The following is a 25,703-nucleotide window of genomic DNA, read 5'->3' on the forward strand; positions in this document are numbered from 1 at the left end:
CACAACCTAGGTATGTGCCCTGACGGGGAATCAAACCTGAGACCCTTCAGTGCACAGGATGATCCTCTAACCACTGAACACCACTGGCCAGGGCATGAGTGATTTTTTTTTTTTTTTAAATATATCTTTATTGATCTCAGAGGAAAGGAGAGGGAGAGAGAGAGACAGAAACATCAATGATGAGAGAACCATTGATTGGCTGCAGCCCGCAACCCGGGCATGTGTCCTGACTGGGAATCGAACCCTGATCGCCTGGATCCTAGGTCGACACTCAACCGCTGAGTCACACCTGGCCGGGCAATGAGTGATTTTTTTAATTGTAATTTTACATTAGACAAATAATACATGTTTGTGTAGAAATTTATAAAAAAATAACAGCCCTCAAACAGATGTAAATCTGTTTCCCGAGCCAGATGGAATATACACTGATTTTGGAATACAGAGGAATAACTGTCCACATGTACATATAGGACAGGAAGGCAGACGATCTGGGGAATCCATTCTGATGCAGTGATTATGATGTGATCAGAATAAGTTGATTTTAATAATGTTGGTTTAGCAATTTCTCATGAGGATACTCAGGTTGGCATCCAAAAAAGTCATTCCTGATTTACTGTGAAGATTATTTAGCAACGAAATTTGGGTGATGGCCCAATGCTTTAAGTTCTGCTGTTGAATTTTGTCTTGATCTTTGGATGCTTGATAAAAGTACATACCAACTAGACCTACCAGCAGGAGCGGCTCTGCATTTTGTCTCAGCGTCCTTCTAGTGAGAACAGAGAAATATGTTTATAATTAGATTAAGACAGTTGCTTCAGAAATGCAGTAAATTTGGTTCGACTTAATTGATCTACTTAAAGATACTTTTAATGCTTTCTCTAGGTAAAGCAGTGTTCATTAGATTTTAGCTATACAACTGTTAACATCTATTTTCAGTTTGTTTTAAAAATATATATTTACTCTCCTCCTCCTTTCCTTGGTCTGTCTGCCAATCTGCCCGTCTGCCCATCTGTTTATTCCAGGAAACAGTATCCGTTGAACACCATCATCAGCGTCTTTGCCATCGTCCTGGGCGCTTTCGTAGCAGCTGGGTAAGACTGTGGACAGCTTCTGCTCAAAGCCGTCTTTGTGTCTTTGACAATAGGCCCGGCGCCGCTCTCATTTTCACTTTCCATCTGGCCGCTGTAGCCTTGAGTAGCCGAGAGACAAATCCCTCGATGCCAGGGGAAGCCCTGTGTGTTCCTGCGAAAGCCACACCAGGTTCCGTGTTGGCCAGGACATTCCTGAGAATATATAGAGAGCGCCGTAAGATACTAACACAGCGTTTCTTCATAAAAGGAGTGAACTGTTTACTTTTATTATGGAATATTTGTCTTCAGTATGACAGTTTCACTTGAAAATTTCTGAGGCACTTGATCAAGAAGAATAACAGATTTATCTGTAAAGCCCTTGGGTCCTGTGATGCCTCAGAAGTCAGCATTTCCGAGGGTGGAACGCTCTCAGGAAATGTGGTATGTTTGGGGCATGACTACGGCCTTGCTCACTGATGTGCAAGACCAGGAAGGAGAACTCCAAGTTGGCATTTGAAGGCAGGCACGCAGGCTCCATCTTTTTAAAAATATATTTTTATTGATTTCAGAGAGAGGAAGGAAGAGGGAGAGAGAGAAAGAAACATCGGTGTGAGAAACATTGATTGGCTGCCTCCCGCATGTACCCGGACTGGGGATTGAGCCCGCACCCTGGGCATGTGCCCCAAGCAGGAATCAAACTGGCAACCTTTCAGTGCATGGGCGTGATGCTCAGCCAACTGAGCCACACCAGCCAGGGCCAGACTCCACCTTTATAGCATGGTGGTGACAGCGCCCGCGAAGTTACATTCCCAGGGTTTGAAACAGCCCTGCCCCCGTCAGCTGTTCCTCAGTCTCTCTGTGCCTCAGTTTCTTCATCTATAAAGATGATCATAGAAAAGAAAGACCTACTTGAATGAAGGGAAGAAAGAAAAGATGGGAGGAATTTCAGTTAAACTAGTTTGCTTAACTTATTTAGAAACAAGGCTTCTGGATCATTACTTGCAAATTAAATAAGGGTGCCAGGATGCCTGGGCTCTTACCCTAGCCACTCCCTCGCTAGCTGTATAACCAGACAAGCGGTTCAGCCTCCCTGTGCCCTGGTTTTTCTAACTGTAAAGCAGAGATGAGGATAGCATCCATCTAATAGGTCCTTGTGAGAAGTAAATGAGAATACACTAGGGTTTACACTAGTGCGTGGCCAAGTTCCACAAACATGTATCGAGTGTTCATTGTGTGCCAGGCATCCTCCTAGGTGCTGGGGAGTCAGCAGTTAAGAAAGCAGACAAAGATCCGTGGAGCTTCCGTTATAGTTGGTGGACAGATGATAACCCCAAAAATACACTTAAAAATATAGTACACCAAATGGTGACAGACAATAATAACAGTTTTATTATTATTATAGGTGTATTGAGTCCCCTGCCTAGACCAAGGTGTATTAGTTGTGTTTTCCTCGGTGTCGCCTTCTTCCCCAGCCCCAGCTGAGGCTGAGCTGCGCCCGGGAAGCTGGCCTCTGGCTCAGCGCTCTTTCGGGCCTTGGGTGCCTTGGGTGCCGGCGCAGACAGGAGGCAGCCGCACTGAGAGCCTGCTTGAGCTGTGAAGACTTTTGCTCAAACAACATCCTCTGAGTCAAGTAGCTAAAACAGGGAGGAGGCACTCCGCCCACCGCACTCTGGGGGCCTCCCCTGGGCAGCCTCCCTCTTCTAGGTTTCTTAGAGCTCAGTTTGAAAACCGCTGACTTAGAGCCAGCTGAAGACTTTTATAAAAACTGTTTTATAAAAGCATCTGTAATTCTTTGGTGAGGAATGGCACTTCAGGTGCTGTGTGTGAGGAAGCACATTCCCGAACCACTTACTGGAAATTCAGCTCATATTTAACATATGTGGTACTCGAATGAGCTGGAAGGGCAACTGGTGTTTCCCAAAGCATCTGAGAGCCAGCTTGGAATAGCGATTCTTGATTTCCCCCTTTCTCAGCGCCCACAGGATGGATAACTGTGACAGACACAGTTCTGAGCTGTAGGCCAGCTGAGACCTCACCCTTCTCTCCTTTCACTGAAATTAACTTATCCAAAGGCAAGTAATCGTGGAACGGACTCAGTTCGATCAGCTAATTTATGCTGCTGTAACAAACAGCCCCCACATCTCATCTTGGTGGTTTAACATACTAATATATTCTGCTCGCACCATGCGTGCAAACCAGCACCAGTTAGTGCTGTGTGTGTGCTCTGCTCAGTGTAGGTGCTCAGGGATCCAGGTTGGTGGGTCCCCTGCCTCATCCAGACTGGGAGAGTGCATGTGGAGAACTGTGCACTGACTCTGCACGCTTTGCCCCGAAGTGACCTGTTCATTCCTCTGACATTTATTTGCCAAAGCAAGTCACATGTCCAGAAAAAGTTGAAATACAATGACTGTGAACAGCCCTAAGTGACAATCACAAGGGTTAACCGTGAATCTGCTCATTTTTAAACAAGTAAATTCTTCTCAAACTTCTGTGCTTTTACTACTGGCTTAAAGGAATGACCAGCCAATGCCCCAGCCCCCAAGAGGCCTGAGAACTCCGGGAATTCCCGGCAGGTTCTTGGAGGAAGTGAGCAACACGTCCTGCCCATTTCCCTGAGAGGCCTGGCTTTTTGCTCATTCAGCCCTGCCGACTTAGAGTTTAAACACTGAGCCAAGTGTGCGTAGGCAGGAGGTTTGAACCCCTGTATTGAGAGATTGCATGAGTGAGCCAGAGAATTCTGATTTATGATGGTCTAAAATTAATTTACATTCTCACAAATATATTTGTAGATGATAATGCCAGTGGAAGCGTCAAGCAAAATCTGGTTTAATTTGTGTTCAGATCTGGATGCAGTTTTTGCGTCACTCTACTCCCTTCTCTTTGGTTAGATGTCATCTTATTTATTGAAGGGGATCAGAATACATGGCTCCAAAATAAGCTTTGGTATAAGCATTATTTTGAGCCGAAGGCAGTTGAGAGTCAATAGATGTGGGAATTCTCTGCCTCCCCTTTTTGCCTAAAGGCAGACCACCCGTTCCCCTTTGTGAAAGTGCCCCTCTCCTCTACCAGGAACAGGAAAGCAATTCTTGTCCCCAAAGGTGGGGAGTCAGCATAAGCAGACCTCACTGAAATAACCCTGATCTTCCACTAGCTTCCCCGTATATTTCCCAGTCCCTTTCCCATAATTTATTTGTTCCTCAACACCTCAACCTTCTTCTTTGTTAAAATAGTGTAGAAACCCCAGAGTCTTAACGGCTCCATTGAGTTTCACTTCTCTGTGATCTGTATGCATAAAATATTAACTGTAATTTGTATACCCTTTTGTGCTGTTTACCTGTTTTTTGTCAGTGAAATTCATAGGCCCCCAGTCACTGAACCTAAGAGGGCAGAGCACACCTCCTTGACAATGTATATTTATGAACTATGACATGGGTCTGATAGTGTCTGCCAGGTCAGGTGCCGGTGGACAAATGACACCATGGTAGAGCTGCTGTTCTGTCTCCTCTCTACGCCACATCCCCCCAAACATTTTCATACTAGTAGTATTTATTTAAAGTGGAAAGTGAAGAGAAGATGTTTCGAAAGAATGGGAAGAGGGGGGCCTTAGAGGAGTTGCGGAGAAGGAATGGATCCCGGCTCTGCCTTTTTGATGGACAGGGTATTGGTGGTGCTGGAGGAAGATTTGACTGTTTGGGCACCAGATGGAGGTGTCAGTTCCTCAAATGACCCTTCTTGCCCCAGTCACTGCCCAGCTGTCCCTACAGGGTTGTACCCTGGGGATGGCCCTGTTTACTACAATAAGCAACTGCCACTGGGTGTGTTGGACAAGTCATTCGCCTTAGAAAAGCCGGAGCTCAGCAATTATGCCGATTCATCACTTAGCAAAAGAAAGGGCTTTGCAGTTGCAGGAAGGTGACTAATGGCCCCTGGTTTTAAGCCATTCATGACTGAGTTGAAGGCACCTGATGGCCTGGTTTTGTTTCTGTCTGGAGGCAAAGCAGAGGAGTTAAGCAATCGGGACGGATTTGATCAGGGAAGGATGCGACAGGCAGACTTTGAGGCCAGGTTGGGAGCTTCTGAATGATCCTCCTGCTCTGTGCTCTCCCTCCCAGGGCTGACCTGGCCTTTAACCTGGAAGGCTATATTTTTGTATTCCTGAACGACATCTTCACAGCAGCCAATGGAGTTTATACCAAACAGAAAATGGACCCACAGGTACCGTATCTTCACTCCTGTGTCTCTTGGGCTTTGTCACCTGGCCCCTGAATTTACATGAAAAAAGGAAATGAATTTCTAAAGTTGGCATGTACTGTAATTTACATGATGCCACTGATTTCTTTTCAGTGATCTTGTCCATATAGTTTTTTGTTACCCCTTGTTCTGCAGTTTTGGTTGAAAATTAGGACGGAAAAAGATGCCACTATTTTTGAAGCAAAGTCAGAATATATAAACGGGATTATTTTGAAAGGCAAATTAAAATTAAAAGAATTTTTTTTACCATCATCAGTGACCAGGGAGACGTCTGAGAGCAGCTCCTGCGTGAGAGCCTGGAAGTGAGGGTTACAGTTAAGTCTTGCTGCTCACTGGTGGTCACTGCGACTTTGCCCCATAACCTCGTCAAGCCTCAGTTCCCTCATCTGTGGAATGAGATGATCGGAGTGGATAATTTATAAGGTCCTGTCCAACAGGAACCGCCTCCCTCAGTCCTGCGGGGCTGGTGGCAGATGAGCTTTTCTCCTGAGTGGCTGCCTCTGTGTGGAGGCCCCCAGCCCTCACCCAGCCCAGCTGTCCCCGGAGCCTGGGAATGAGCCAGACATACGTTTCTTTGTTCCACCTTTTTTGTGTCGAGTGAGGGGTTTGCCCTGATGGACAGGCTTATTACTATGAGCTGTTTTATAATGGTACTGTTTGTTTTTTTCTGCACAGCCATTTGTTTTTTAATGGTGACAGTTTTACAAAAACAGGTTTGTTACCTTTTGAGAGTCATAATATGTCACCCTTTATGGAAAGCAGTGAGAAGGGGTGGAGCCACTTTAACGGAAAGTAAATTTATGGGAGATTGGAAATGAGATACCTGGTGTTTTAACCCTGTGGTTCTTTAATGGAAAGAACAGATGTTTTTAAGGAGTCCTGTTTATATTAACATTTTAAATGTTCTTTATTTTGTTCCAGAGTTCCTATTTTGAATAGCATGCTTAAAAAAAAGAGTGCCAGAGAAGGGTGGAACCTCGGGGCCATCAGTCTCCACCCATTTTATCTGTCATTTTTGTGTAAAACAAACGTTTGTTCTGAGATTACAGTATACTTGAGGGGAAGCATTGTATGTCAGAAATTTGCTGAAAATATTCCACTACTGAGTTGGTCAGCATGCATATTCCAACTCTGCATAAATACAGTTGTGTAAATGGGAAGGTGATGCTTCGGGTTTCTGAAATCACGTGGTTTGCCTTGTTTTGGCAGGAGCTAGGGAAATACGGAGTGCTCTTTTACAACGCCTGCTTCATGATCGTCCCAACCCTCATCCTCAGTGTCTCCACCGGAGACCTCCGGCAGGTGAGCTGATGGGAGTCGCTCAGCAGCCTTTCCAGGTTTAATATGTAACCTTTGGTACTCACTGAAATAAAAAGTGTAAAGGCTGCTAGGATTCCATGAAGGCGAGGTGTTTGACAGCCCCAGTAATGCCTCTGGGGCTGTCCTTTCCCTGGCCCTTGCCTTCGCGGCCTGGGAAGTGGCAGGACGCTGTCCCGGGCACGCAGGGCTGGAAGCTTTTGGGAAGAAAACGTAAGAGTCTGATCCTCACTACCCTTTGCTGATGTGGGGAGCCTGGGAAAGCCACTTACCTTAGAGGGGATTTTGGCATTTAAAAAATGAATTTGTTTATTTATTACCTCGATTATGGACATTTTAAAACATAGACAAAGTAGAAAGAATAATTTAATGAACTCAAGCGCCTACCCAGCTTCCACACTCTTGGTATTTTGCCGTTCATGTGTCACCTCCCCTCTGCTCTCACTGTTTCCCCCCTGGAATATTTTAAAGCAAGCCGTAGACATTGTGCCATTTTTGTCTCTATTCCGGGATCTGTGTTTGAATCTTGAGAGGGTATTTTTCTTTTGGTATCTGCCCTGCTCCCTTATGTGCTGCACACAGTGAGGGACAGATAAAGTGGTGGATTGGTAGGAGTGTAGGGGGCCCAGGTGGAGCTAGAGGAGGCCAGTCTCTTGGGGGGGGTGGATGTGCACCCCCTCCCACCAAACTATTCCCCCCCCTTCTCACCCCCCCACCCCCCTTTACCCCAGCAGCTCCCAGCCCCGTGCACCGGCCCTGCCAGCCCTGCTGCTTCAGAGCTGCAGCCAGAGCGCTTCCAGGAATGCCTGTATCTTAAGCAGATGTTTAAGTTCAAGCGAAAAGCTAGGGTGCTGGGCAAAATCAGCGTCCAGTGTGGCCTCGGCCCGGGAACCGAGCCCCGCTGCCCGGCGTTAACCCTCTCCTTGCTGGACCGGGTGGGTGGGAGAGGCCCTGGCAGCAGCCCTTCACGCCCGGGCCCGCGTTTCTTATTTAACAGCCAGCGTGGGGCGGTGGCCCTGTGCGCTCGGGCCGTGAGCCAGCCCCTTTGTCGCCCTTCAGGGGTTTGAAGGCCGCGGGCTCCTGGGGACAGCAGGGCTGACGTCAGGGCTGGTTGTTCTTTCTCAGAACTTCACTGTCTCACTTGCGCAATCCCTGTCTGAAAGCAGGGGACAGCAGGAGGGCCTGGCGCGGCTCGGGGGTAACAGCCCTTCGCGTGCTTTCCGTGGAAACCCGCCCAGAAACACCAGTGTCGATGAAGGGCTGTCCTCGTGTGCGCGGGGCCTCCCTGTGAGCTCCGAGCGTGGGAAGGGAGAGCAAGCGCCGCCCTCTCTAGCGAGGAAGGGCAGGCTATCTGGAACGGCATTCACTTTCCGCGGCCTCGCTGATTCTAAGCCGTTCAGTGCAGGCGACATTCCAGGGAGCGAAATCATGAGCCCTCAGTGAAGCAGCCCTGGCAGCTTGTCTCATTTCATTATCACAGAAATGAGTTTTTCTTTTCAAGCCCCTGGAGTTCGTCTCTTGTGAAATCGTGGTGTTTGAGAGCCGTTTCAGATACGTGTTTATTTCTAGAAATAGAAATCTAGAAATCCCTAGAAACTCTGAACACCTGACTGTGAAACTAAAGCATATTTCCCCATAGAGACTGTTATGAATGGCATGGGGACCAGAAACTGAATCTTAGGTACTTTCTGAGCAAAATAGACTAAATAGTATGTATGTGTTAAATGAGGTTATTTCCGCTTGCTAATCTTCTCTCCTGGCTGATTGTTAGACCAGCCGGAAGAGCCTCGAGGGTAGAGGAAAGTGTTTTCCTGCCCGACAAACTTCTTCCAGTTGGTCACTTTTAACCGTAGCTGCTTCCTTGTTAGATTGTGAACTGGATACAATAAAGTGAATTTCTGTACATAGATGTGTTAGTCTGCAATACAAAACTGCATTTTACTTCCCGAGTTTGGTTTGATTGTACCAGAAGCTGATCTGTGAATTAGACTAAATGTTAACTTCTCTTGACGGTGGAAGGACGCCGCTGAGTCAGTTTCCTGGCTGACTGGAGAGGGCCGGAGAGCGAGGTAGGCCTGGGCGTGAGCCACTGCGCGGAGCGCTCACCCCTGGACCTTGGACTCCTGCTGGTAGTAGTTCTGCTAATAGCACCTGATTCTCTCTCTGATTAACAGAATCGGAGGTTGTTACCAGATTAGGCCTCTGGAAAGCACTCAGGGGGTGAACTTTCTTTAGTCATTTGAATCATTGAATTATTGAATCAAAGTACATTTATTTTTTCTTTTTAAAAATTTATTAAAAAAGTTAAAAAATTTTTAAATTACAGTTGACAAACAATAATGTATTATTTTCAGGTGTATTACATATTGATTAGACGTTTATGTAACAAAAAGTGATCACCCTAAGTTTAGTATCTGTCCACCTGACACCACACGTAATTATTACAATATTATTGACTGTATTCTCTATGCTGTACTTTACATTCCTGTGACTGCTTTTGTACCTGGCCTTTTGTCAAACATTTAGTGTATTAGTTGAATCGGGATAAATAGGACTTTCTCATTAAAAAATCCAAAAATGCAAAATGAAACGAATTCACACGCCAACATATTTTTACAGCAATAATAAGCGTAAAGGAAAGAAGTATTTTATTGTTATACATCTTTAATTATTTTCTGTGTTTTAAAATAAATGTCATGCTACCTTATTTTTTAAAATGCCACCCTCACAGCCTCATCATTACTAGAGAAACAAAACTAAAATCTGTCCAACTTTAGGTTGGCAAAGAATCCAGATGATGTTATGAAAATTATTCCATCGCCCCCTATGGTTTATGTGGTATCAGGAATATATAATTTTTATTTACTGTTTACATAAATGCTTGCTATTCTTTGAGTAAATAAGTGTTTTTTCTAACCTTGGTTTAAGTTTGGGGTGTATGGCTTGCTCCTATTTCCAGTTTTATTTGACTTTCAGACACAGAGTGTTTTCCATAGCTTCTGTTTGGTTTTGACCTTGGCCCTGGGGTCAACTCTCTGATGGTTCCTGCCCCTTTGATTGGCTTGGGACTTGCCAGTGTGACAGATTTATACTCACTATATTGTTTCCTTTCACAAGTAAGCATTTTTTTGAAAAAAGTTTTAAGATGGAAACTTTCAAGCCTATGCATGAGGAGAGAGAATAGAATAATAATCCCCATGTACCTGGCAATCAGTTTTAGCAGTTATCAATATTTCATGTGTATATTTTTGATAAGGGAGGTAAGCAAAGTATTACTAATGGAACAAAGACCATGAAGTGTGAAGGGCTGTAGTAATCAGACAAGAGAATTCCATTTTAATTGGTTTAAGCAATTTGAATTATAAACTTAAGAAAGATTTAAATAATTTTAAACATATAAAGTTATTAAAACTTGGATAACAAAGTATTGCTTAACAGAAAGTGAATAGAGCTTGTATTTAATTGTTATTCAGCAATACTTATGTATAGTCTTGAGTTACCTTAAAATCACTCTTGGAGGCAGGCAAGAGACAAATCATGAATAAAATACTCGTTTTCATTGTCACCTGTCATTTTCAAGAGGGTTGGTTTTATTTTCTCAGCTAGGGACTAAGAGCAGAAACCGAGTCTTTAACTTTTCTGTCTACCAGTGCCTCCACTGAATTACTTTGTTGCTTTGTAATAGCAAATAATTGTTTATTTGTTCATGATACTTCCTAAGCATTTACAAATTCTTGAAAACAGTTTATGAACTTGAAGTTTTCTTAAGTTCAAAATTAATGCCAACATTATTGATTTTATAATAAACTTTCTAATAAGGTTATTTTATAGAAAGTAAACCTAACCTGACTACAGTTTCAATAAAGATTTAATGATAGCTATAGCAACAATAGCTATCATTTTGTTCTTGCCACCTTAAGATTCTAAGCAATTTTATTAAATCCTCGCATTGATCTTTTGAGGAAGTTTTTAAAAAAATAATCCTTATTTTTGAACCTGAGGGTTAAGGAAGAAAAGTAATTTGCCCACTGTCACATAACTGGTACTACCTAGGATTTTTAAAATACTATTTTCTGTTTGGGAAATTGTTTTCTATATTAATTAAAATGCACAATTTGGTAAAAAAACCTAATAGCTCTAAACTGAAATATTATTCATCTAATCATTAGTTTTCTTTCTTTTTGATAATAGGCTACTGAATTCAACCAATGGAAAAATGCACTATTTATCATACAGTTTCTTCTTTCCTGTTTTTTGGGGTAAGAAACCATAGATAAATACAAGCTTTGGTCGGTGGTATCTCTTGACAGGTCAAATCAAAATATGCATTCTCTCTGTTCTGTCAAAATTCCTTTGTTTGTGCTTCTCCAGTTTTCTCTGGAAAGTACTCCTGTAGCAGAGGAGTGGACTGAGATGCATGTCAGATGTCACATTCTATTCCAAACATGAGATTGCTTACTGATTTCTGAAAGTTAGTTTGAAATGAAGTTTTTAGCTGACATGTCAAATTCCGTACTGTGTTTATCTTTGTCACAATGTCCCAAGTTTTCCAAGCTCCACCTCACATAAACATGTGGAAATGACAACCATTTTCTGTAGTGCTGTACCTCCTATATTCAGGGAAACTTCTGAGAGATGTCCAGGCCATTGTATTGTCCAGTAATTTTAGGCTTTTGTTCTTAAAATTTTTCTTAGTTCTGTTCTCCTGTCAGGAGCCATGCAGCTGTGTCTTTCTTTTCTTTTTTTTTGGTTTTGTTTATGTTCCCCAAACTTGAAGATTTTCATGAATAGATAATACATGCAACTAGCATATAATCCAAAAGCTGTTAAAGAATACACAGGGAACGGAGCCAGCCCCCTCCCTCATTCTCATTCATCCACTCACTTTCCCTTCTTCCCTGCCCTGTAGCACTGCAGTGTTCCTCTCCAGAGGCAATCGCTGTTGGAAGTCTTTGGAGTAACCTGCCTGGGCTGGGCTCCATGTACACAAGCACCTGTGTCTTCATCCTATATGAAAGGGTGTTTGAATGACTATCTCAGGGAATTACTTGTCAAAAGGCTTTTCCTGTGAAGAAAGATGAAATTCCTCCTTATTTTTTTAACTATGAATACTGCAATTTTAATTATGTGCACATGAACTAAGACAGCTCATGATCTCTTTGATCAATAATCAGTTTTCAAACTGCATTTAAAAAATTTTTTTTTAAATTAATCCTCACATGAGGATATTTTTTCCATTGATTTTCAGAGAGAGTGGAAGGGAGGGAAAGAAGGTGGGGAGAGAGAGAGAAACATGGATGTAAGAGAGACACATCAACTGGTTACCTCTCATGAACATCCCGACTGAGGGGTGGGGAGTGAACTGCAACCCAGGTAGTGCCCTTGATCGGGAATTGAACCCTTGACCCTTTGGTGCTCGGGCTGACACTCTAACTACTGAGCCATATTGGTCAGGGCTCAAACTGGGTTTTAATTGCATAATGTAGTCACAGAGAAGTAAAAATATTTTTGTATATCTTCCAGTTCAGTAATTCTCTCTTTAGCTGTGTCTGATTTAGTGTTTAACCTCATGATGGAGTTTTTGATTTTAACAGTTTTATATTCTATTTGTCAAAGTTTCACAGCTTTTTGTTCCAAACTTATCTGCTCATTCTTAAAATTATTTCATTGCTGATCTTTGATACTCTACCTTTTACTTCCTCAAATGTTACACGCATAGCTATTTTATGTTCTGTATCTGATGATTCCAACATATGCAGTTCTTGAGAATCTAAATATGTACTTTGCTGACTAAATATGTAGTTTGTGACTGTCATTATGGTTTGCTTTCTAATGTGTTTGGTGACGTGTGTTTGTGAGCATATTGCTTAATCTTAATCAGTCCTGTTGGCTGAAATTTGGAATTTGAGAAACTTTCCTACGGGGACAAATTGATTTTGTTCTAGCTGGTAGCTAGGTGTTGCCCCTGACCTGGACCACTTCAGGCCTTTTCGAGCGCCTGGGTTCAGGGGCCTATAGTGTTCATTCTCCCCACCTGGAGGTTGGCCCAGGGCTCAGTTTCCAGACTGTGCTGTTCTGCTATGCCTCTGCCCCTTGGCAACCTGCCCCTGCCCCACTGTCTGCTGCTCTGACTGTTGCCTGGCCCTAATTCCTTACTGCTCTGTACCCAGTACCCCCTCTTTTAAAGGGGGTGATTTTGCATGACCTCTGTGCCTCTTTCGTACTAACAATCTCTCAAATAATGTGTCCTTTCCAGTCATTGGTTGTTCTGCAATGGGAGAGTACTGAGTACTCAAAGTGCTTAGGCAGCCATTGTTGGAAGCATAAGTTCAGTAGGATATTTGTAGTTTTCCCAGTTGTTGACTGAGAACATTTAACTTGGAAAAAAAAATCTACTAAGCCATGTTGTGAGTTACCCTTTGTCAAACCATCCTTTTTCCTTTCCAGTTAAAAAAAAAAAATTCAACCCGTGTCACACAAACTCAGACCAGCACCTTTCCCTGCCTCACCCCATTCACCTGAGAACAGCAGCGCCACCCTCTGCGGGGAGCTGTCCTGGGCAGAGCCTGGACGGGAGCTCTTACTCTCTGGGGCTGCCTATGAGAAGCTTGTCCCCATCTGTGTACAGTTCCATACATCCCCTCCCCATTTAATAATGTGCTTCTTAAAAACAGATACTCTCTTGTTTTTAATACATTATTTTATCAGGAGTCACTTTGCAAATGAAAATGTCCTAAAGGAATTGTAATTATAAATAAATCAGTAAAAATGATGAAATAATTAACATTTCAGATTTTACTCAACTTTAAGGATGAAAACTTGGTAGGTCTTTTGTGGAAAGACCACAGAAGACCAGTTTTTTAAGTGGGTCTTTTGAGGACACAAAAGCCATCACACAGTCCAACAGTTAAGTACCTAAACTCTGGAATCAGATGGTCTGGGTTTCAGTCCTGGACTTGCCAGTTATTAGCTCTGGGTCCTTGGATAAGTTATTTAACCCCGCAGAGCCTCAACTTCCTTACTTTTAAAATGGGAACAGTCCGGCCGGGCGTGGCTCAGCGGTTGAGTGTCGACCTAGGATCCAGGCGATCGGGGTTCGATTCCCGGTCAGGGCACATGCCTGGGTTGTGGGCTGCAGCCGATCAATGACTCTCATCATTGATGTTTCTCTCTCTCTCTCCATCTCCTTTCCTCTCTCTGAAATCAATAAAGATATACTTAAAAAAAAAGGGAACAGTGAGCTAAAGTGTCTGATTCATAAGGTGGGGTTCTGTGAATTGAATGGGTAAAGAGCACTTAAAACAGTGCTAGACACATAGAAAATGCTCGATAAGTATTAAATGTTGTTGTTGATTTTTCTGTTTCTTGAGGCGACCTGTTTTAGTTTGGCTGTCGTTTTTTTAATCCTCACTCGAGGATATTTTTTCCATTGCTTTTCAGAGAGAGTGGAAGGGAGAGAGAGAGAAGCACCGATGTGAGAGAGACACATCGACTGGTTGCCTCCTTTCCCGTGCACCAACCGGGGCCGGGGATCGAGCCTGCAACCCAGGTACATGCCCTTGGCCAGAATCAAACCTGGGACCCCTCAGTCTGTGGGCCGGCGCTCTAACCACTGAGCCAAACTGGCCAGGGCTGTTTTTATTGATTTTAAAGAGAGAGAAAGGCGGGGGGGGGGGAGGCGGGGGGAGAGAGAGTAACACCGATGTGAGAGAGAAACATCGATGGGTTGCCTCCAGGATGACACTCCAACCCACCGAGCCACCTCCGGGACGACACTCCAACCCACTGAGCCACCCGGCCAGGGCCGCCTGTCCTCTTTTTACTCCAGACAGATTTGGTTCTCCCTATAGGCACGGACTCGAGAGTTTTCTTCTGTTGTGTATACTTTACCTTCAGTGGCCACACTTTAACTCTGAGCTGCTCCTGAAGGAAGCTCCGGTTTGGATGGTGGATTTTTCAGAACCCTGCTTGCTTACAGTTTCTCACTCCGAGGGCACTACGATGGGGCCATTTGCTTCCTCACAGTAATAGAAACCATTGTGAGTGTCTGAGGACATCCTTGGTTTTCAGGACAACTGGCACTGGGCTCAGGCTGTCCCTTCCCTGATTTCCCTGCTCAGGGAGCTTCTAACCCAAGGCTCCAGAGGGCTCTGACTCTCAGCCTCCTCCTTACGTCCACTGCTTTCAGGTTTGCATTTCAAACTTACGTTTTCCAACCACCGAACTTCTATTACAAGTTGAAAATAAATTTAAAAAATTATAACTTTAAAAATGTAATTTAAAAGCCAATGGAATGGCAAAAAGGAGAGACTTTCCTTTTGAGATGTGGTGAAGGGCTCCGCATTAAGCGATGCTATTTGTAACAGGAGTTTGTAGATAACACACATGATGGAGTGAAGTCATGTCAGGAAGGCAAGTTAGGTTGTGGGAGCTAAGATTGTAAAATAGACTAGATCTTAAGTTGACCAGCTGGATTTTAAAAAGCTAGTTCTGCAGGTCTTTTTAATCTTTCTGAGAAATGACAGGTTATGGTTCATTCATACAGCACCCAGGCTCGGAGGTGATTATCCTAATCTGTTTCTGCCCCAGTAACAGGCCCTTTAATCCCACTGAAGCAGTAATGTGTTCCTTAATAAAAACACAAAAGCATCAAATTTCCCTACTCTCGGGATAAAAAAATGTTCTATTCTTTGAACTTTCATTGTTGCTGCTGAGATTTGGCATCCAAGAGAAAACAGAAGGCTGCGGATTGCTGAGCTCTGGAACTGCAGACCTCAGAGATGGCAGATAGTCCCATCGTTCCCCAGCAAACGAACCTTAGTGTATGACTGATGCTGCAGGAAGATGGGCCACGTTTGTCCCATGACCAGCATCTTTGCCCATCACGGAGGCCTGTGGTTGGCGTGAGTTCCTACCAGAGATGGGCAAGATGAGAATTCTTGAAATTCTTTGAAACCTGGAATTATGGAAGAGTAATGTCCCGGGGTACCACTGTGGTTGGTGCAAGGAGTGTTAGAGTGCCTCTTATCATTTAAACATTTGTTTTGAACTTCTGTGTATGCTTGTGCATGGAATGGTAACCAGCAGCAAGTTGTAAATGAGGTCGTTTGAGTTCTGTTTGTGACTGCCACAGGAAGGAATCTTTGAGCAGAGGTTCTGGTCCAGGGCTGTCCACATGAGCACCTCTATTCCTTGGGCCCTGTAAGCCAAAACATTTCTTCTGCTGTCTGAAGAAATGTGAATCACATGTATGTGCTGCTATTTTTCAAATGTACACAGGTGATAGGTGATTTAAAAATGCAGAATGGGTCAAAGCTGCTGAGTGTTTGCAGTGCTTTTAAATATCTTTGCATTTTACTCATCCGCAGGCGCTAAAGTCAAAACTATTGTTGACAACGTGAAGGTTGACTTTTTGGTGTTAAAAGTGGTGTGGTGTCCTTCGGACTGAGTTAATAGAGGTTCTTCTAGTTTAGAACCTTGGTCTTCACCAAAGGTCTGCATAGGTACTTATTTGCATATAGAAATACGTTATGTTTCTTAGAAAATAATTAATACACTATTTTGATCTTAGTGGTTTTATATTCATTCTCTTTGGGGACACCTAGTGGTTACACTAAAAAGTGCAGCCTTTCTGTCTAGATTCTGTAGGGAGAACTGCTTGCTGACTCAGACTCCCCCAGGACATGAGAGAGGAGGGCCCCTCTCCGGCTCAGCCCAGCTGGTGAGTGAGTGTCCTAGTCTCCCACGGTTGTGGTAGGTGGATATTGGAATCTTAGACCCAAGGTGTCTGTGATTCTGAGTGTGGCCAAGATAATTTCACTAAAATGTGGGATGGAGAAAATGCTGTGTGATTGGGACCCTGGAAAATGAGTTTTTAAGCAAAAATAAAGAACAGCCACACTTGTCCTGGGTTTAAGGCTGCAGTGCAATGGAGGAAGCCTGCTGGAAGCTTTTCTGTGTCTTCTGAATTGGGTTGGTCCCCTCCCCTGAGCTGTAATCTCTATGATTTTAGCAGGCTCTGAGCTCCTGCAGAGTAGGTGCTGGGGGTTCTGTTCTCTTACCCAGGGCCAGCGGAACAGGCACTCGTTAACAGCAGGCTGAGGTTTAATCTTTTTATTTTATGCATGAGTAGGATTATTTGTAGTTCCTCAGGGCTCTAAATTAATGTTGAATTTATTAAAAATATAAAAATTAAAAAACCAGAGATTTTGTTGTCTTTAATATATAAATACTGTTGTTCTATTTATAAAGCTAGTAATTTTTGTATAAACAGAATTTTACTTTCATTTTTTGATTACTGGTTTGTTATCTCAAGTTTAATTGATGAAAAAAAATCTCCTAAACAATTTACTGAAAATTAGCCCCATTTACAATTTAGTGAATTAAAAAAATTTTAAGCTTTTAAAACTGCATTTACAAATGTGCTTTACCTGGTTTCCCCCCAGTAGTTTCGGGCCTTAACGAGGCCCTGGCAAAGCTAATGAATTGATTGCTTCTCCCACTTAAGCAACTCTTTGAAATCTAATAAACCAAAGTTGAAAATGTAGTAAATTGGCTTCTCTTCAACATTTGAGTACTGTGTGCCGATTTACTCAGGTTCTCTTACTCCTTTCAAATGAGTCTAATATTAACTGCACATTTCAAATTAAAACTCTGTAGGCCGAGATGTTGGCTTCTCTCACTTATCAAATTGTTGTAATTACCTTAATAACAAACAGTTTTCTGAGAATTATAAAATGTAAGATTGTAATTTTTATTCCTCAACTTTATGTTAAAGTGTGGTGTACTTTATCTCTAATATTTTTCTCTACCACCCCTGCTAATAAACATCTCAGGCCCAAAGCGGTGACTGTGTTGATTTGTGATTCTGATTCCGTTACCAGCAGTGAGAGATCTGGGCCCGGATGGGGACTGAGCGCTAAATTCCTGCAGGATTTATTCACCAGGTGCACAGGCTGGGTCCTTTCTTAGGTCCTGGTTCCCTCTGCTCCTGCTTTCTAACTGGGATTTAGCTCTAAAATCCAACACGTCTTCTGCTCTCTGTATTTTTCCAGTTTCATTCTCGACCAGCCTGGTTCAGGCGCATGGTGTTTTGCCCCCCACTTAGGTTGAAGCTAATTTTGTTCACTGCTTGATTGAAATGAGTCTGTTTTTGTACCTGTGATTGGATTGTAGATTCTCTCCTGGGTGTGTATATTTTCCTGTCTGGTGCTTGGTCACAATTCTGTAGTCATTTTATTGACAAGTAAGTGTCAAAATACTGGACAGTGTTGAATGCCGGTTGAATTAACTTTGGTAATAGGTACAGGAGTATCACTGACATGGGGAATCCATCACTTCAGTCTCCTCTGCCCAAAGCCAGCAGCCGCTCGCTGCTTTTCCTTTCTAACCCTGTGGTTCTCAGCACTGGCTGCACCTGAGATTCATCCCTGGAGCTTTGAGACTGAGCATGGGCCCCCCCCTCGAACCACTGGAAGGAGAACCTCTGCCAGGCCTCACTGTGTGTGAAAAGTGCACCAGGTGATTCTGATGCACAGAGGGGTTAAAAACCAGTGTTGTAACATAGCTGTCAAACGAAAGATTTCAGGTAGGTTAGGAAATCTCATTGTTCTTACCCCCTTTTCGAGGAAACATGAATGGGAAAGAGACAGACAAAATGAAAAGGACACTTAAGGTAGAAAGTTTGGCGAATGCAAGACTGGACCATTTTCCTGTGAAAGGTCAGAGTTAAAAAGATGTTGCCAGATGTAGGCTCTAGAATCTTTGCGGCATTCCAGCTCCCTCTGCCCCCCCAGGTTCCTGTTGATGTACTCCACGGTGCTGTGCAGCTACTACAACTCGGCGCTCACCACCGCCGTGGTCGGAGCCATCAAGGTAAGGGGCCAGGCCTCGGGGCATCTGTGGTCGGAGCCATCGAGGTAAGGGGCCAGGTCACTTCTTCCGTCTTCTAATCTGATCCATCAAACAGAGGGAGACTAATTAAAAAAGGGAAGATAAATTATGATTTTTAAATCGGGGTGGTGGGAAAATGAAGTAAAAAGCTGAAAAAATGCCAAATTTGTGCGCTCACCAAAATACCTTCTCATCTACAATTCGGTTTTCTGGGCGAATTGGCCAACTAAGAAAGGGAACCCCCGTGAAGAACATGTCAGGCTAGATACATGCTCAGTTAGAAGGCGGCGCGCTCCTCGATCGCGCGGGTCTCTGCGTGTTTACACGCGTTGAACACACGCGCGGGTGAGTGGGAGGGTGGGGTGCTCTGAGTTCTTCCCGCAGTGCTTGCTTTTCTAGTCACGTGAACCCCTAGGTTGAGAGGCTGCCTGCTTCCGCAGGAGGCTGTCTTTTGGCTGCCCAGAGGCCTCCCCAATACACTGCACAGAGTGCTGCTTGGAATATATGAGATGTGTCTCTTCTGTTCAAGTTTAGAATCAATATAAGTAAAATTCACTACCCAGCGATGGTAAAGAGACGGGATCTGGAAAGTTGATTACAACCCAGCTCTTAACCTCTTTTCCTGCGTATGAACAGTGCAGTTTCCTGTGATTGCTGTGCCATAGTTCACTTCGTCTTTTTATAAAGCCTTATGTGATGGATTTTTATTCATTCATCCAACATTCTGTGGACACCTACTATGTGCAAAGTAACTAGAATATTTAGTTTCAGATTTCAGCACATACATGTATTTCCCCCCTAAATTCTTTACTTTTAAAATGACCGATCCTCTCTCTCCCTGCAGAACGTATCCATTGCCTACATCGGGATGCTAGTTGGTGGAGACTACATTTTCTCTGTGTTAAATTTTGTAGGGTTAAATATTTGGTAAGTGGGTTTTTTAAATGAACTCATTTTAGCAAGATATGAATTTTAAGAAGTCTGACTAATATGTTATAAGTGAAGGAGTAGGTGTTTTGACATGACACTTTCTAAGATAATTTTACTTGAACCACTCAGTTCATCTATTTTTGCGACATACGCCCTCGTGTGGATCATGGGGACGTGCGTAAGGAACACCGAGGGGCTGAGACCTGAATTTAATTCACGAGCCTTCCTCCTGGAAGAGCCCCCCGCGTCATCTGCCTTCTCTTGTGAAGGGGGCCTCGCTAGACTTGTGCTCTGTCGAGGCCCCATGTGGCAAGGATATTGGGAGGAGTGACTAAGGTACTTTTAAAAGGCATTTTGGGGTCCCAGACATGGGGCACTATTTTAGGATAATAATGTAGAGTTTATTCAGTAATAACCAAGTGTGTATTTTCTCAACATGTTTCTGTATCAGACCTGACCTACTCTTTTTTTCCTGCCCCAAAAGATTTCTGAACTAAGGGGTAATTCTCATCAAGTGATCTACGAAGGAGGAAAAATGGGGGTGGTGGTGGTGCTCAGTATTTCCCTCCCATTAAGCCGACTGCATGTAGCGAAATGGCAGCAAGTGCTGGTGTTCTTTATCCCCACCCTCTCTTTCCCCTTTCAGCATGGCAGGGGGCTTGAGGTACTCCTTTCTAACCCTGAGAAGCCAGTTAAAGCCTAAACCTGTGGACGAAGAAAACGCCCCTCCGGACTTGCAGAGGGGTGCTTAGCCGCCCGGCCCACGCGCAGGCCGGGGGCTGGGGTGGTTCCCTGACGCAGGAAGGTGGAGCAAGCAAAGGAATGTCTGCAAAGAGCAAAGAGAATCTACCTCACATGCGCTGCACAATGAGCCACTGTCGCCGGAGACGCGTGTCTGGGCAGAGCCTTACCAGCCGCAAGTGAATCTTCTGGAGATAAGCCCGAGGTCGACGGGATCGTCTCCAGGGCGCTGCGTCCGTCCCTCCTCTGCTGTGACTGCGCCGCGTGTGCTGAAGGGGAGGCCCAAGGTCGGCGCCCTGAAGGTGATAATTTTCTCACCAGCACCTTCGCCTTCATTTTGAAGGTCCAGCCAAAGCGGAGTGACAGCGAGAGCATGTTGCAGTTTAAACAGACATATCTTTATTTTCGTAAGGGCCAATTCCCTGCCGTAGAGTTATCTGTTAGCTTCGATTTGATCTTACACGTTGGTGTCTTTTCCCGATCATCAAAGTAAAATAAAAAATCATTTGTATGCATGCCTCCTGCTGTGTGTGATATTGCGGGAGATAGGCAGGAAACAGTCCGTTCCCCACTCTGCCCTGAAGGTATATTCCTTTTAAGATCTGAGTTGGGAAAAGTTACAGAATAACTCGATGGAACATGCAAGACTTAGTGTGCCCCGTCAGCCTGGAAGTCGGTCACATCTCTCATCTCCCTCCCGCTGTGTTCAGGGAGCTGTGAAGCTCAGGCGATGTGGACCTGAACCTCCCAGGCCTGTGGGTGCGCGAAGGGCCTGAGTGGATGAGAGCTGTTGTTATTGTCCAGCGAGAGGTGTGCGGTCCCCATGGGGTTGTGGTGCAGGGCAGGCCTCAGTCTGAGCGACGGGAGCCCTTCCTTCCAGTCTTGTCTGCGCTGCTACCCACCGAGACCGCACGGGTCACCGTGCGTTGTGGCCTCCATTGGTTTAACCTGTAAAATTGAACCAGGGCTTCAAATTCCCACCAGCTCTATCCTTCTAAGTTTCTAGAAGCTGAGCCAGATGTGGCCAGGGCAGCAAATGAAGGAACCATTGTGTTGACCTGTTGTTTCAATTTACTTAAAAAAAAAAAATTACAAAATTTTTAATTGTAAAATACTCATAAAATTTACTATCTTAACCATTTCTGAGTGTACGGTTCAGTAGTGTTAAATACATTCACATGTACAGCCAATCTCCAGAAAGAACGTTTTCAGCTTGCAAACTGAAACTCTGTGCCCACTAAACAGTCACTCCTTCCCCACTCAGCACCCGTCAGAATTTCCTTCCTTTTAAGGCTGAGTAATGGACCATCACGTTGATAAACCACGTTTTGTTCACCCATTCAGTGGACGTGCTGTCAGTGGACATTTGGGTTGCTTCCACTTGGCCGTTTGTGAATGATGCTATGAACATGGGTGTACAATTATGTCTTTGAAACTATACTTTCAATTCTTCTTGGATATTATTTTTTAAATCCTTACTTATTGATTTTTAGAGAGAGGGGGCAGAGAGAATGATTTGTTGTCCCACTTATTTTTGTATTTGTTGGTTGACTCTTGTGTGTGCCCTGATCAGGGATCGAACCCACAACCTTGGCGTATCGAGACAACGCTCCAACCAACCAAACTACCCGGCCAGGGCTCTTGTTGGACATTAAAACAGAAACTTGTTTCCTCTACACACAAAGCACTTCTGACACCAGATGTGTGAGGTTTGTGTTTTTTCACATTCAGCTCTTCAGCGCTCTGGCACCAACTGGGTGTCTTAGAACTGAATTCTGATCCTGCCCTCAGCTGTACAGAACCCCCGGGCTACGGGCTCAGTCCCTCAAGACTGCCCTGCCTCACTTCAGATGCCAGTCCCAGGTGCCAGGCTGTGACCGGTGCTTCGGACTAGCCAGCATAAACCGGGGCTTTCTCCTTCCTTGGGTTCAGAAATTGCTAGAATGGCTCACAGAACTCAGGGAAGTGCTTTACTTTCTATTACCAATTTATTGTAAAGTACGCAACTCAGGAGCAGCCAAAGGGAAGCGATGCATAGGACAAAGTGCGCGGGCGATGGCCTGGAGCTCCCAAGGCCTCTCGGCCTCTGCTCTCCCCGCGCACGTGTCTCACCAGCCTGGAAGCCCCCAGAGGCCATCTTTAGGCTTCGTTACTCTTAGTCCCAGCGACCCGTGGGCCACAGCTGTCCCGCTTCACACTCCTGCACAACAGTGCACAAGGTTTCCAATTTCTTCACATCCTGTCTAACACTTGCTATTTGTTGTTGTTATTTTTTCGTAGTAACCATCCTACTGGGTGTGAGGGGGTACCTCATTGTGGCTTTGATTTGCATTTCCCTGATGATCAGCGATGTTGAGCGCCTTTTTCAGTGCTTATTGGCCGTTTGTATGTCTTCTTCAGAGAAATGTCTGTTTAGATCCTTTGCCCGTTGGGCTGTTTGTTTTTTGTTGTTGAGTTGTAGTTCTTCATTGTTTCAGTTTTCTTTTTCTTTTTAAAAGGCTTGTGGAGTGGGATCTTGGGGCTCCCAAGCTGGGGTAATCACCGTCTCTTGCATCATCAACATCATTTCTGAAACCCAGAGACCAAAATGCTAAGATTTGAAAAATGTAAACATCAACTCCTCTTTTTTTCAATGACAAAAAACAAAAACAAGTTTTTGCTCTCTTCCAAAAATTTTTTCTAACTTTTATTTTTAGAATTTTTAAAGAAAATTGCTTTTGTGTTTTTTTAAAGTTTTAATATGGTCATTTTTTTTTTTTTTATAGCTAGGATGCTTGGTGGTGGGGCTCTTATTAAATTTTTTTTTTTTGCAATTACCCAAATACCTTTCTTTGCCTTTTCTTAAATGACCCTTTCTTTACCTGTGTGGAAAGACTTCTTCTCTGGCTTCCATCTGTGGCCAAGAGAGGGCACCTGAGAGCAGCCAGCAGCCCTTGAGCTGGCTTGAAACTTGCAATTTCTGCTCTATGGCTCAAGACCTAGATTCCCGAGTTGTGGGGTTGATGGCAGCTGCAATCCGGCTTTTAAATTAAGGTTAGTTGAGGGTGCTGGATGCGGAGAGATGGACAGAAGGGATCCATGAGCTCCAAGGAGCCTGAAGAAGTAAAGTAACCCAATGCCTCAGGTCTCCAGATTTTTTTTTCTTACTAAAAAATCGTAAATACCGCTCTGGATGGGACAAATAAAACTATCCTTATTTTGCTTATTTTTGGCTATTGTACTCTAATAACAGCAACTTATTTGTTAACTTGGATTTTTTTTCTGCTGTTTAAAATTTTTTTTTCTGTATATTAAATATATCTCAAGTATAGAGGCACTGGAATTTTGTGACAGCAGAACCTGCTTCAACAATGGAACCTAGTTCAGGAACTAAGTTTGTATATTTTATATATTATATAATATATATTATATATAACAATGTACTTACAAAATTTTATTTTATATATATTCATTCTCTGTGCCCTCAGGAAAATGAAGGTACATATGTCAATAATTTCAGAACCTTTAGTTGCTTTTTTCCTTTTGCATAATCGTGTCAACTTTGAAATCCTGGTGAGTCCTGTTTATGACTTGTGAGTCAGTTTTGTGCTCTCTGAGTGGATGTGCGTACTTGTGTGGGACTTGCCAGGGTTCAGCAACTTAGTGATCAGCAGCTGTTACTCCCTGGTAGTTTTCTGGAAACAGGGCGCCCGGCAGCTCAGAATCGCCCCATTTCTGTCATTGACCCTGAAGCACATGGAAAAGTACAGCGTGCTCTTTTAGGATGAAGCCAGGTGAAGTCCCCAAGCCATTCCTGGGGACCTCCTGGGTCAGGAAATGCCGTCTGTGACTTCTGACTCTCACCTCCACTCCAGGTTGGGGTCTCCCACCATGAGCCTGGGAGCCTTCTCTCCACATCGCGTGCTCCCCGGGCCAGAACCTCAGCAGTGCCCGGGGCTTGTGAGAAATGCAGGGTCCCGGGGTGCACATGCGGAGTCAGGGCCTGCATTTGTAACCTGGTGACTTGAGAAGCGCTACGCCGGGCCATTGGTCTAGACCATACTTTTACTGGCAGGGGTTCTTAACCTCAGTTCACAGGATTTAGGGGGCTGGTGAACTTGGGTGGGGAAACAATACATCTTGACTTTCCCTAACCAAAATTTAGCATTTATTTTCATTTGAATGTAGGCACAAACACAGTAGTATTAGTTGTACTTGTGACTTTGTTATCAATAGAAGTTGGGATATTTTCATATCACCTTATAGTTTTTATAGAAAAATCATTTATGCCCTGCTCAGTATTTTGGTAGATATTAGAGCCTCCACTGGGTCTTGTTATTCAATATGTTCATAAAGAAGCGTACGTTGGTACATCATATTTAGAAAATTTTGTGACAACATTTTTGTAATCGGTTTCCTTTATACTTTTACGTATTTTATGCATTTAAAAATTATTTGGAGAAGGTGGCTCTAGCCATCCCTAGACTGCCACTGTGGCCTGCAGCACTGAAAAAGGCAAGGACCCTGCCTCAGAGGGAAAGAGGAAATTTCAGATTATTATGTTTTCTCGGAAATATTTCCATTTTTGGCTTTAGTGCCAGTGGAGGTTTGCTGTCTGAATGGGTATAGATGAGCCCTGGGCATCTTTTTGCATCTGACATGGTGGGAAGGGGTCATCCTCCAGCCAGTGGTGGTCAGCGGTGTGCAGCTGGAGGGAGGGAGGGGTAGAAGGAAGGAGGGAGGGGGAGAGCATGAACCGGGCAGCTGGACGTCACTGCCATACCTCCTCCCTGAAAGGTCAGACAGAGCTGTGCGTCCTCACTGTCCCTGTACAGAGCTGGACTCTTCCCATCCTGTGTGGCTGCCTATCCGGAGCGCGGTGCTAATAGCCTGTGAAAGTGGGGTGACCACATGAGGGGCTCTGTGAACCCACTTCCCAGTGAAACAAGCAAAACTAAAGAAAACTGTTAAAAAAACGTAAGATCACTGGAAATTATCCTAAGGGCATGTAGCAAATGAAGAAACCTTGATTCAAGGAAACCTGGTAAAACTTGGTAAGAACAGTGAGAGTGTGGCCCTTGAGCCGTGACCCAGTCGCTCCCCCTTCCCTCCCTCAGCTCAGCTTGAAGGAAGCCCCCCCAGATGGGTGTGGCCAGGGAGAGGGAGCTCAGCTCTTCTCAGCTTCCAGTCACCTGTCACCGCACCTGACCAGGAGGGGCAGGCCACCAGCATTTCTCATCTCTTCCAAGTTGAAGAGGCTCAATTACTGGTGAGTGCAGCTGGGGGATAGGGCCACTCTCTACCAGGCCCCTACCCATAGGATGGAGGCTCTATCCCAGGGGCAGTAGGCCAAGAATACTGAGTTCCCAGTCACTCTTGCCCCAACTTGATGGTAGGGCAGAGGTCCCATGCTGGGGAGAGGCAAGCTGACAAGACCAGAGGCTGCTACCCTGCCCAGCACCTGGAGTAGCGGGTCCGAGAGTTTTCCCAGAAGATGTAGTCTGGGCAGTAAAGAATTTTACC

General features: G+C 44.3%; 1 protein-coding gene across 1 annotated transcript in view; it reads left to right on the top strand.

The window, feature by feature from the left end:
* Window positions 1-20,421, top strand: part of SLC35D2 (solute carrier family 35 member D2) — a 41,787-nt gene extending 21,366 nt beyond the window's left edge. The window contains exons 6-12 of the mRNA XM_087822604.1: window positions 1,023-1,091; window positions 5,183-5,285; window positions 6,531-6,623; window positions 10,830-10,897; window positions 18,434-18,512; window positions 19,375-19,457; window positions 20,107-20,421. Of these exons, the coding sequence (XP_087678730.1) occupies window positions 1,023-1,091; window positions 5,183-5,285; window positions 6,531-6,623; window positions 10,830-10,897; window positions 18,434-18,512; window positions 19,375-19,457; window positions 20,107-20,212 (601 nt within the window). The 3' untranslated portion in view covers window positions 20,213-20,421. The remainder of the gene's footprint in view (window positions 1-1,022; window positions 1,092-5,182; window positions 5,286-6,530; window positions 6,624-10,829; window positions 10,898-18,433; window positions 18,513-19,374; window positions 19,458-20,106) is intronic.
* Window positions 20,422-25,703: the final 5,282 nt, after the last annotated feature.

This window comes from Miniopterus natalensis, chromosome 12 (assembly GCF_054644295.1).
Source record: "Miniopterus natalensis isolate mMinNat1 chromosome 12, mMinNat1.hap1, whole genome shotgun sequence".
Classification (NCBI taxonomy): Eukaryota; Metazoa; Chordata; class Mammalia; order Chiroptera; family Miniopteridae; genus Miniopterus; species Miniopterus natalensis.